The sequence below is a fragment of the Dendrobium catenatum genome, unplaced genomic scaffold, assembly GCF_001605985.2.
Source record: "Dendrobium catenatum unplaced genomic scaffold, ASM160598v2 fragScaff_scaffold_699, whole genome shotgun sequence".
NCBI classification, from domain to species: domain Eukaryota; kingdom Viridiplantae; phylum Streptophyta; class Magnoliopsida; order Asparagales; family Orchidaceae; genus Dendrobium; species Dendrobium catenatum.
This window is the reverse complement of record NW_021319161.1, coordinates 845,731-859,490: the sequence shown is the minus strand read 5'-3', so window position 1 is coordinate 859,490 and position 13,760 is coordinate 845,731. Positions and strand designations below refer to the sequence as shown.

General features: G+C 36.0%; 1 protein-coding gene across 1 annotated transcript; it reads left to right on the top strand.

The window, feature by feature from the left end:
- Window positions 1–1,175: 1,175 nt before the first annotated feature.
- Window positions 1,176–13,327, top strand: LOC110094315 (common plant regulatory factor 1-like). The gene is made up of 5 exons (XM_020819521.2): window positions 1,176–1,217; window positions 1,335–1,460; window positions 11,964–12,245; window positions 12,381–12,506; window positions 12,722–13,327. The coding sequence occupies exons 1-5, from the start codon at window positions 1,176–1,178 to the stop codon at window positions 12,953–12,955; spliced, it is 810 nt and encodes a 269-aa protein (XP_020675180.2). The 3' UTR covers window positions 12,956–13,327.
- The last annotated feature ends 433 nt before the right edge of the window (window positions 13,328–13,760 follow it).

The window sequence follows — 13,760 nt, the reverse complement described above, 5'->3', positions numbered from 1 at the left end:
ATGGGTGTCTCCTACTCGCGTTGATGAAGACCTGAATGCAAATAATAATCAACTTGCATATTGAAGCAGTGATGCAGCAGTTCACAGAAAGATGATAAGTATTGAATACAACAGTTCACAGATTGAAGTGGTGTTGCAGCAGTTTGTTGATCTGTCTACAAGCAATAAAAGTTGATATTATATTTGTGGATAATAACAGTAGGTACATTGTAAAAAACTCTTGTGGGCAAAAAAGTTTATAAGAGCATATGACAAACATGAGCATCAACTGACTCCTCGAAGAAGACCCTTGTATGAGGAGGACACCCTTTTTCCTGTTATAATGGAGGAGACGTTTGAGCAAATTCAAACTAAACTTCTTGGTGTTCCAAAGTTTCTTCTTTGCCTTTTGTGTGAGAGAAAGCATTTCTGACATCTACAGGCCTTGAAAGTACAAATGACCTTCGAAGTCTAACATTACAACAAAATATATCATGCAAATTGATAGTGCTATGGTACCGCCTTTGCCGACGCTGTTCAACAAAGGAGTACAAGTATCTGCTAGGACATAATCCTCCCATGAGAAGGACATCTTCTGTAGGAATGGAGGAGATGTTTGAGAAAATTCGAACTAAGCATCCTGGTGTTCCAAAGTTCCTTCAAGAAAATATAAATCCCTTCAATACCTCTATCAAGATCAGATTTTCGTTCTTATTAATGAAGTCAGGAACGACAAAAGCATCCAGATACCTCAGCTTATCTCATAGGCTAAGTACTTAACTATGGAAGCTACATATTGTAGAAATCCACAATACTGAAGACTTTGAAAAGAAGTATTTTTAAGGCAGCGACCCCTGATTTCAAAATAAAGGGCACTAGTAAGAATACAATCATTTAAGATTGAAATGATTGATTCTTTATTTAAGCCAACAAAAAAAAATGATGATGGCATAAATAAATAGTTGCTTATTAATTCTTATACGAGCCCTAAAAGACCTCCTTGTGAACGAGAAAAGGGAGTCAATATCAGGATAATAAGGTGCCTCATGACATCCATATAATAATGTTATGATTCATTTGTAAGCAACAACAAGGGGTCAATAGTAAGAAACACTAGCTACTGAAATACGAGGCCACGCCATCAGATATGCAATACTCATACAAGCAGGCAGAAGACGTCTACAAGTTGCAACGCCATGCCACCGGATTCGCAACATCCTTACAAGCGGACAGAAGCCGTATACGAGCATCCAAATAGAATGCTACATTCAAATGGCAGTCACCCGCACAACTGATCGGTGTTAAGATATTTCAAAAATGCCCTCGTACATGCACCATAATTTGTATACATATAGGTATACGAAAGGGGTAAATACAATCACAAGACCCGCATGGGCCTCAGCAAGCGTGTTATGGGTACACACGTGACGTATAGGGATGCTATGCTGGTCAATAAGTTTGAACCCGATCCTCCTAAATTGGTAAATAGGAGTCGAGAAGGTTCATCAAATAACTATAAAACACCCCCAAACACCTGTATGGGACCCGATGAGCGTGTCTTAGGTACACGTGACGTCTAGGGATGCTGCACGGGTCAATAAATGAACGTAGTTCGAGACTGATTCTTCTATATGAATTGATAGGAGTTGCCACAGCTGAAATTATCAAACAGGTATACGGTCAGGGTGTCAATTGGAATATCTATTATAAACGTTCATATAAGACCTTCAACGCCTCCAACAGAGAAAATTCATTACAAAGGCATAAAATCTATGAAACCCGGTCCTCTGTCGATAACTTGACAAGGTCGACAAGCTTCAATCCACAAAAGAAAATGACCCCCAAACACTCCGATGATAATCATGTTGAATGCTTATCTCAACCGAAGGGGTCTATTCCAAATAATTCAAAATGACACTTAAATACTCAAGAATCTTAAAAATTGCAAAAATAATCAAAATCCAAATATTCAAAATTGAAATCCAACCATCTAATCACTTAAGGCAAAACTCATCCACCCTCGCAACAGTTTGTCAGGGTGGACAAATTAAAATTTACTTAAGCTCACATGGAGCTAATGTCTAGTCAAAAATATTTCTAGGATCCATTCTCAAATAATCTCCTGCCAGTAAGGATGTGGTATGTGTCCTCTAATCGGTGGTTTTGCCGTCAAATGACATCGCAATATAAAAGGTCATGACCCGGGGCCTTCTGAATCGAGTGGTATTGTCTCCAAAAGGCGCTATGAGATAACGGTTATGGCCAAAGCCAATACATTCCTTAATGGAATCAAATCCTTGATATATGAATCAATAGGATATGATCCATAGGGCATAAAGCTCTCTGTTAGCTAAGGTGGATTCAAATTTGTCTCCTTAGGCAAATGCTCACCCCAGGTCTATAAGGTCCCCTTTGACGAAGCAACCCATGGCTGTCGACAAGGATCCTTTTATCAGGTTGGGTTGACTACCTCCTCTGACTATGTAGACCAAGGACCACGATGGCCCGGGACAAGGGAATCATAGGATCTTGATCGGGTCCATCATCCATTTCCCCACCATCCGCTTTAAGTGCAAGATGGTGTAATTTTCAATTTTAAATATTAAAATTTCCAATCAAATATTCAAATCCCCAAATTCTCATGCCCATGTTGCTACAATATGCCAGATAACATGTATCTCTACGTATCTGATTGATGACTTAGCCTTAATTGAAAGTTTTCTCTCGTGATCGGGAGGGGTAATTAACTATAGGGGATTACGCCTATAGGAAATCAGAATTCAGATCATAAAGTCCTTACAAAACGAGGGCGAAATCTCTGGGTAGTGTCTTATCTACAAACCCATCTACCTTCCCAAAATTTACAAAAAGAATTTAATTCTGTTCAAACTCCCCCGAAGAAGAGCAATGGCGAGGGAGGTCGGGGTTGAATTTTTGGAGCCCACACCCAAGTCTACAAGGTACCCTTGGACGAAGCAACCCATGGCTGTCAACAATAATCCTTCTGTTAGGTTGGGTCGACTATCTCCTCTGACTAAGTAGACCAGGGAGCACGATGGCCCGGGATAATGGAACCATGGGATCTTGATCGGGTCCATCATCTTTTCCCGCACCATCTGCTTTAAGTGTAAGATGGTGAAATTTCTAATTTTAAATATTACATTTCCAACCCTAAGCCTATGTTGCTACTATACACCAGATACTACATATCTACAGATACAACACATTTGATTGACGACTAGCCTTAATCGAAAGTACTCTCTCGTTATTGGGGTGGGGGTATATAATTATAGGGGCTTGCACATATCAGAAACCAAAACTCAGATTCTTAAGTACTTTCAAAATGAGGATGAAATCTCTGGATAGTGTCTTATCTAAAAACCCAATCTGCCTTCTCAAAATTTATCCTTGAACTTAATACGTTAAAATTCCCCCAAAAATAAATGAGGGAGGCTGGTGCCGAATTTTTGGAGCCCACAATATGTCAATAATAGATAGTATAAAGAAGGAGAATATCTTTGTCCTGGCCTTGAGATTTTGCTTGATCTCCTACTTTCAGTAGCCGTAGGCTGAGGTACACTCTGTGCTTCATCAACTTTGTCTTCATGATCATCATTCTCTATCTCAACATATTTGGAAAAATCTTCAGGAGTCCTATTTCTATCCTTGTATATTTCACTTTATTAAATTTAACATCCCTGCTCTTGATGAACTTTTGATTCTGATAGTCCCAAAATTTGTTACCAAATTCACCTGGGCCATATCCAATAAATGTACACTTGATAGATCTTGGATTAAGCTTACTATTAGATCCTGCATCAACGGGATTATTGGATGAAGAATAAAAACTTTGAGGTGGGATATACTAACCTCCTTTCCACTCTAGGCTTTCTTATGTAACCCCTCATTCAGAGGAACTCAAGGACCACGATTAATCAAATAAACTACAGTATTTATTTCTCTGCCTAAAAATGTTTGGGTAGACGTGCATGTAACCTCATGCTCCTGGCACTCTCAGTGATAATTCATTTATGTGTTCTGCAACACCATTCTGATGTTGTGTTTTTGGAACAGTGAACTCATGCCTGATCCTTTTCAAAGTACAATACTTCTTAAACTTTTTTATCACTATACTTGGCACCATTATCTGATCTGAGAGACTTTAGCTTCAAACCTGTCTCTAGCTCAACTATGGCCATCCGCTTCTTAAGGGCTTCAAACCCATCTGACTTGTATTTTAAGAAGTGCAGCCCTACCTTCCTATTGTGATCATCAATAAATGTGTCAAAATACAAAGATCCTCTTATAGAAGTAATTGGAGTAGGAGCACATACATCAGTATGCAATAACTCCAACTTCTTTGGCTTGATCTTTGAACCAATATTTAGAAAACTCACCCTATGTTGCTTTCCATATACACTGCTTCACAAAAATCTAAATCTATAGATTTTAAATCATGAAGCTTTCCTCTAGTAAGAAGTGAATGTATATCTTTCTTACTCATATGACCAAGACTTCGATGCCAAAGTCCTCCATCAATATCTGAATCTATTACAGTCCTCCATGAACATCTGAATCTACTACTCTAATAGAATTTGATATACTATTGATAACATACAGTGTGCATTCAATACTGCCACGAGCTATAACAATAACCCTTTTGTCACCTTCCACGTATTTCTTGTGAATGATGTCACATGGCTTAAATTTGCAAGCTGCCTCATAGAAACTAACTCCTCTTCAAACAAGGAATATGCCTAACATTCTTGAGTCTCCAAATTAACCCATCTGACATTTTGATATCAACATCTCCCTATTCAATAATGTTGTTGGGCTTGTTGTCCCCAAGATACACTTTACCCAAATCACCTTGAGTATTATTCTTGAATGCCTCCTTGTTAGAACTTGCATGAAAAGAAGCACTTTAATAATCACCCAAGATTTAAAATTATCCAGAGATAAAATTAGAGAATCTAATTGACATTCTTCTGCAGATACATTTGCAGAATAATTTGCCTTGACCTTTACCACTATCCTGAAAGTTTGTTAGGGATGTTAGGCCCCTTATGAAATAGCCCAAGGCTAATTAAGAGAGAGGTGAATTGGTATTTTAAATATCTTTAAAACAAAACTCAAATCAAACCAAAATTCCCCACAAAGAAAATACAATGCGGAAATTAAATGCAGAAATAATAAAGAAAAGAACACACCAGATTTATAGTGGTTCGGTCAAACCTTGACCTACGTCCACTCCTCGGAGGCACCCTCTGAGTATTGCACTAAACTAAGTGTCTGTCCTTTAGCCCCCACAGCTAGGCAGAACAGCCCTTACAAAATCACTTCTATCTTCCCCGGTGCGGTAGAGTCGCCGGGTCCTTTGACACCAAAGAGATCTTCTTCTTCTGTGAACTTCCCTCAAGACAAGCCTTGAATCCGACGGTACTAAGGTGTAAGCCTGCTGGAGCAACCGTGTGGAATCCCCCCTCACAGGATCTTCTTCCTCTCAAACTTCACCCTTTCCTCACTCTCTTTCAAGCTCCCTTTTTAAGTTTCCCCCAAAAGAACGAAGCTACAATAGTTGCCAAAGACCCTTACAAAAGTGCCTTGTCAAAAGTTTAAATAGAAGATCTCAAAATGAGCTCATTAATGTAACTTGCCGACTTTATCATCCAGGCCGATATGAATATCGTCCTGGCCGATCAGTACAAAATAAGCTCAATCAGCCGAGACGATTTGGGACGATCAAAAGAAAATTGGTTACATCATTCATGCTGATACAATATTGTCCTGACCGATTAGTTCAAATCCGAGGACAATCTTCTTGATCATCGCCCGGAATAGTCTGGCCGATGTTAATCGTCCAGGACATCGTCCCGGCCGATCCTTCGATCGGCCCGGCCGATGTGATCGTATCAATTAGCCTTAATTGCTTTCCATTACCAGATTAATTTAGCCATAATTGTGCTGCATCGTCCAGGCCGATGTATATATCGTCCTGGCCGATGTCCTGAAATAAAGAATACCTAAATTGATCATGGCGGCTAATTCTTTCTGATTTGAGCCTATCGTCCTAGCCGATACAAGGATCATCCAAGCCGATCGGCTTAATGATCGCTGCCTTAATGAGGATGATGCCTTAATTAGGGTTTCTGTTTTTGAACCGATCGTCGAGGCCGATATAAATATCATCCCGGACGATGTTATCAAAAGCAGTAAACTCTAGGGAACAGACATAAAATCTTCCAAGGTATGTGTGTGCAAAGTTACATAGTGTTAGGAGCCACACCAATTACAATAGACTCACGAAAGGAAAAAGGGTACAAGCTGACTCAAACCTAGTTACTAAGTCTTGAGCTGGTTCCCAATTGCAGTCTGATCTTGTGGACCTAAAATGTCAGTAGATAAGGCAGTCGTAGAGAAATAAGAGTATTTGCTATCATCAAAATCATAATCCATAAAAACAGATCCGCAACAATCTCCCCCTTTTTGATGATGACAAATATTACTAGTTTAATTTGCAAAAAAATTTTCTCCTAATCTCCCCTTTACTAAAATAAAACTTATAAAAATAGGGGAAATAATTTTTTTTTTGTTATTTTTAATTTTTGAAAGATGTTATTTTTAATTTTTGAAAAAAGAAAAATAATATAAATACAATAATACGTTCACCTCCTTTGACATTATCAAAAAGAGAAGGGGCATAAACAATCAGGATAATAAAAAAAATAATTAAAAGATAAAAAACGATCTCTGATCAAGTGAAGACAAAATCAAATATTCTTAAAATGATAAAGTTACCTCTTAATTTTATTCAAAAACTTAGTAAGGAATGGATTGACAATGCATAATCCAGAAAATGTTATAAATTCAGAAATTGTTAATCCAAGTTCAAGTTCTTTTAAATTCTAAAAATTTTTTAATCCAATATCTAAATCAATGAACAAATTAGAAGAAGAAACACTAATTTTTCAAAACTCCTTTCATAAAACATATCTAATAGAAGATTAATGAAAAAATTGGTGTTTCAAGATCAAGTATCGAAAATATCAAAGGTTTTCTTAAGCTTTGAGTAAAACAGAAAAAGTAAGCATACTCATTGTGGGCTCATTTTATGCCTATTGTCAGTTTTTGGCGCACTTTGCGCATCTTTTACTTTTTGATACACTTTGTGTATCTTTCTCAATTTGGCGTCATTGCGTATCTTTTGATTTGGCATCATTGTCCATTTTTTTTATTTGGCATCATTAGCCATTTTTTTAATTAAATATGCTACCTTTCTAAAATTTTGAAAAATAAAAGTAAACTCATTCTATTGATAAAGTGAACTACTTGATTAAGAAAATTATGAGATAGATTCAACAACTTGCAAAAGATCTCTATGCGATAAACAAAATATAGGGAGATGAAAAAGATCAGTTTCAAAATCCAATTTATAATATGATGAATATATTGAATCAAAAGTAAAATACCCTTTTTAAGAAAAGCGATAAAGAGACAAAATCATGAGTTTTCTTCTTCTGACTGTTTTTAAAGAAGTCAATCACAACTTACATAAGAATTCAAGAAAAATAGGAGGTAAGGTTTTTCATTTTTAGAAAAGTAGACCTGTGTGTTGATCAGAGAGAACTTCACAAAACAAGTATAAAAGCTAATTTAAAATTTCAAAGCAAAAAAAAGAACAAAAACAAAGGAAAATTAAAAAAAACATAGAAAATAATAAAAAACAAAACACAACACAAACAAATAAACGCACAAACAAATTTAAACAGTATCTTGCTCTTGGTCTGATGATTCAGAAGCTAGGTCTGCTCAGGAGATTTTTTACTTTACATTACTTGCCCTTTCTATAATTTGCTTAGCTTTAGCCTTTTTTCTTTCAGGACGAGTTCTCAAATTAGGGCACTGATTTTTCATATGTCCAGGCTTCCTGCATCCAAAGAAAATAACGTCAGAAGTAATCTTACCATTCTTACCATTTTTATCTTTATTCCACTTTTGTTGAGGCTTGTGCTTTGATGAGCTTTTTAATTTGCTTGATAAGCGAACACTAACTAAGCCACTTTTCTCCATGTCTTCAGCATTTAGTACTATCGTTTCACATGCATCCAAAAGTTTTTGACCCAAACTTTGCTCGTATGCAATGAGTGAGCCAATCAAATTATCAATAGAATATTTATTCAAATTTTTTTATTCATAAATAATAACAACTTTAGCATCAAACTTATCAAGTAGACAACAAATAATTTTATTGACTTTTTCAAAATTTGAGAACTCCTTTCCTAAGGCATGTAATGATTTAACAATTTGAATAAATCTAGTATACATGTCTAAGATCGTCTTATAAGATTTCATGCAAAAAAGTTCATAATCATGCATTAAAAAATTCAACTTGGATTGCTTGATTTCACTAGTGCCTTCGTATATGGTGTATAATTTATCCCAATTTTTTTACCAGTAGTCCATGTGGAAACTAACATAAAGTTTTCAGAATTTAAAACACAAAACAAACAGTTTAACGATTTTGCATTCAATTGAGCATTAATTTGTTCTTCTCTATTCCATTGATTTAAAGGAATATCAGTTTTAATTCTATCTAAAATACGAGACTGTACAGAATAATCAGTTAAAAAAATATGCCACATACGAAAATCAATTGATTATAAAAACGTAGACATGCAAATTTTTCAAAAATCAAATGTAATATTTTCAAATAAAGGTGGTTTGGTGATGGATTAACCTTCTGCAATATTACGATTACCAAAATTAGCCATGGATCAACATTCAAAAACTTTCAAAAACTTGTTAGGTCTTTTATGAACTGCCCAAGGCTAATTAAGAGAGAGGTGAATTGGTATTTTAAATATCTTTAAAACAAAATTCAAACCAAACCAAAATTCACCCTAAAGAACACAATGCGGAAATTAAATGTGGAAATAATAAAGGAAAGAATACACCAGATTTATAGTGGTTCGATCAAACATTGACCTACGTCCACTCCTCAGAGGCACCCTCCGAGTATTGCACTAAACTAAGTGTCTCTCTTTTAGCCCCCACAGCTAGGCGGAGAGCCCTTACAAAATCACTTCCACCTTCCCCGGTGCGGCGGAGTCGCCAGGTCCTTTGACACCAAAGAGATCTTCTTCTTCTGTGAACTTCTCTCAAGACAAGTCTTGAATCCGACAGTACTAAGGTGTAAGCTTGCTGGAGCAACCGTGTGGAATCCCCCCTCTGCACTCCCTTGAGTCCCCCCTCATAGGATCTTCTTCCTGTCTCAAACTTCACTCTTTCCTCATTCCCTTTCAGGCTCTCTTCAAGTTTCCCCCAAAAGAACGATGCTACAATGGCTGTCAAAGTCCGTTACAAAAGTGCCTTGTCAAAAGCTTAAATAGAAGATCTCAAAACGAGCTCATTAATGTAACTTGCCGATTTTATCGTCCTGACGATATGAATATCGTCCTGACCAATCAGTACAAAATAAGCTCAATCAGCCGGACGATTTGAGACGATCAGAAGAAAATTTGTTACATCATCCAGGCCAATACAATATTGTCCTGGCCGATTAGTTCAAATCTTAGGACAATAGTCCTGATCATCGCCCGAAATAGAGTCTGACCGATGTTAATCATCCAGGTTATCGTCCCGGCCGATCTTTCGATCGTCCTGGCCGATGTGGTCGTATCAATCAGCCTTAATTGCTTTTCATAATTACCAGATTAATTTAGGCATAATTGTGCTGCATCACCCAGGCCGATGTATATATGGTCCTGGCCGATGTCCTGAAATAAAGAATACCTAAATTGATCATGGCGGCTAATTCTTTCTGATTTGAGCCTATCGTCCTGCCTGATGCAAGGATCGTCCAAACCGATCGGCTTAATGACGGTTGCCTTAATGAGGATGATGCCCTAATTAGGGTTTTTGTTTTTGAACCGATCGTCTAGGCCGATATAAATATCGTCCCAGAGGATATTACCAAAAGCAGTAAACTCTAAGGAACAGACATAAAATCTTCCAAGGTATGTGTGTGCAAAATTACATAGTGTCAGGAGCCACACCAATTACAATAGAATCAAGAAAGGAAAAAGGGTACAAGCTGACTCAGATCTAGTCTATCCAATCTTGAGCTGGTTCCCAATTGAGTCTGATCTTGTGGACCTGAAATATCAGTAGATAAGGCAGTCGTAGAGAAATAAAAGTGTTTGCTATAATCAAAATTATAATCCATGAAAACAGATCCGCAACATACCCTCTTGTACATTCTTCTTTAAGTGGCGCTTCTTTCCATTGTTCCAGCACACAACTTTTCCTCTACCAAAATTAGACTTTCCTCTCTTGGATTTAAATCTCAATATGCTAGGATTTCTCTCTAAACCCCTTCCTCTTACTTCAACATTCAAAGCAGAAATTAAAGATTCACTGTTCGCCATCCTACGAACCTCTTCATTAAGCACTAACCCTAAAAAGTCCTCAAAGTTTAGCTTTGAATTTCCTGAAGAGTTACTCATAGTAGTAACAAGCCCATCCCAACTTTCTGGTAATGAAGATAACAACAGCAATGCCCCCACCTCATCATTAAAATTGATGCCAATTGAACACAACTGACTCTTTGCAATGTTCAAGTTGTTCGGGTGTTCTGCCATTTGGGTGTTGTCTAACATCTTCATATTGAATAACTTCTTCATCAAGAACGCTTTGTTTAAGGTCGATAGCTTCTCATACATCTTGGGCAGTGCAGCCATGAGATCAACTGTAGTCTTCTCATTTACTGTGTTGAATGCAACAAATGAGGAAGTGAAAGTCGTCTGAAACCTACTGCATTTAGATCAAGAACCTCCCATTCCTCTATAGTCATAAAATTCGGCTTCTTGGTGATTTCTTTCAACGGTAAATACAACTTTTGATACAACAAATCTTTAATTTGCATCATCCTGAATGCAAAGTTCGAATCATTTTTAATCCTGTACCTTGTACCCAAACCCATGCATGGGGTAAACCCCCCGCACCCCCAGTATACACAACAAGCTTTGAGGTCTGAGACAACAAAATAATCATATTTATCAACATAATCAGATTGCACACATAACAAAATGGCAGCAACGAAGCAGCACCGAAAGAATTGAAAAGCCAACCTTAGACATTTAATTAAAAAGTAATCAAATTAGCATTATTACTAATTAATAATTAACTAATTAATTTAATTTATATAATTTTAAATAATTAAATAATTTATTAGTATTTTAATTAGTCATTTAAATATTAATAATTAATTAGATAATTAAATAATTAGTAGTCTAAATGAGTAATCTAATTTAGCTTAACGAACTAATTAGTAGTATAATTGGGGTTCTAAAATATAATTAGATAATGAGCAATATAATAAGTAATTTGATAATTAATATCTAAATAACTTATTTGATAATTTATAATATAAATTAGCTCATAGTTATATTATTTATCATTATAACTTATTAAAGATAATTAAAATTAAATTTAAAAGGTAAGTCGTTCTTAACATGTAAATTAAATTTAATTTATAAATCTGCCTTAAATTATTTATATTATTTATCATTATAACTTATTATGTTGCCAAATAGTTTATCAGGATTTATTAGGATTTAACATATGTCATACCAAATAGTTTTTAGGATTTAAGACCCTCAGGATTTACTAAATCCGGATTTACAAGATTTACTAAATCCCACTAAAGTAAATCCTACTTGTTGCCAACCCCCTAAAGTTACTTGGCTACCTCACTCCACTCGTACTTTATATACTGGAACTCATATTTTAGTAATAAAAATTTAAAATGTTATAAGAATTACATTTTTCTTTAATCATCTCGCCTCACTTATTGATTTTTATTTTCCCTTGATTTTTCATGCACTAGCATATCATTATCTTTTTACGTGTTCTTTTCCATTCAATTCTTTTACGTTTGATGATCTTGTTCAGGTTCTGTGTTCTTGAACATCTTCATCTTGTAGGAGGTTAAATTTAAAACAACCAGATATAGCGTAAATTTATTTTCTAAATTTTTGAACGCTGCTCCTTTTGTTAGTCAAAGGATTGCTTACTGTTGCATTCATCCTCCATTTTGTTGTTGCGTTTCAATAGTGTTAGGAAGGGAGCTTAACACTAGACTTCATTGTCATTTCTTCCCCGAGCTTCATCTTTCAAAATTGTCCCAGGAGGAGAGGGAGTTGAAGCAGGAGAGGAGAAAGCAGTCAAACAGAGAATCTGCCAGAAGATCCAGGTTACGAAAACAGGTATACTGGAGAAAAACATTGAGGTTTTTAACTACCATGTGCTTGGTGTGATACTCATCACAGTTGGGTGGTAGCACGTACGCATTATTCTCTTTGGATTTGGTGCCTTAGATTTTTTTTTCACTCTTTTTCCAGGCTGAGACTGAAGAGATTGCTATCAAAGTCCGAACTCTAACTGCTGAGAATACTACCCTAAGATCAGAAATTACTCTGTTAACTGAAACTTCTGATAAACTTAGATTACAAAACTCTGCTCTAATGGTACTTCCAAATCCTCTAGTCGTACTTTTTTGTCTTCCCTAGTTTCAAGTATTTTCTGATGTCTGACACATAATTGAGAACATCCCAATGCAATACAGTAAAACAGATGACTTATGCTTGCAAATAGTTTTTGCGAAAGGGATTATAACGACTTAAAGAAAAGTTATTCATGATCAAATCTGATATGATCGGTTTCATCATGCTTTGATTTGCAGGAGAAATTGAGGATGGTGCAACTAGGTCATGAAGAAGATACGATGGCTGACAGAATATATGACAACGAGGCACCATCTATTGTGATAAAGAATCTTTTATCGACAATAGATAACTCCAGCCCTACTTGTGGTGCCTATCAGATGGAGGATGATGAGTCTTATGACAGCTCCAGTGGCAAACTGCATCAGCTCCTTGATTCAAATACTAAATCAGATTCCTCAACTGCAAGCTGACATTACTCAGCTATTTGATAACAAGGTGATTCTTGGTATGAAAAAGTGGCACTGGGAAACTACTAACTGTCAAGGTATGTGGAATGGATTGAGGCATTGTTCAACTTGGGTTGAAATATTCTCAACGAAAAATGGAAAGAAAAGATTGGGATGATATCCCCTCATCAAAACTTATGATTTAAGTTTTGTGGATGAATATTAACATATTTTTTACTCCGACTTTACTTATTTGTGCACTATAACATATGTAAGATCCGTTCATGGTGTTTATGTTTTTCAAACCCATGTTGCCGGCGATCATAAATCACATCCACTGATGTATATTTAAGTTGAAAGAAAGGTACAAGGCGTGATCAGCTTCTGTTATGACTACCAGAATTTGATTTCTGTTAATATTTGCAATGAGTTGGAATTCTGTTCCAATTCAAATTTAAGCATTTAATCAAGTTGATATGCATGCATTACATTAGATATAAATTAAATTGAGTCTAAAACTTTAATTATATTTATTTAGATATCAAACATCCAATATAAGTCAAAGGGCTAATTAACATCTACTCTAGATGTTGGCCCTATTCTAAAAAACTTATCTTAAATAACATCCCTACCAGTCAACATTAAAAGACTGCACTTATGATTTTGAAGCACTTAGGTGGTTTAGCTGGCTCCCCAATCCAGACCGGGATAAATCCAGATTTGCATTACACTAGTTAGGTTAGGGTCACTGATTTTCAGTAACTCATTAAGACTTAGGTTCTGAGACAGGCTCAGGCTATAAGACATCAATCTATGAGAATTGAATTCC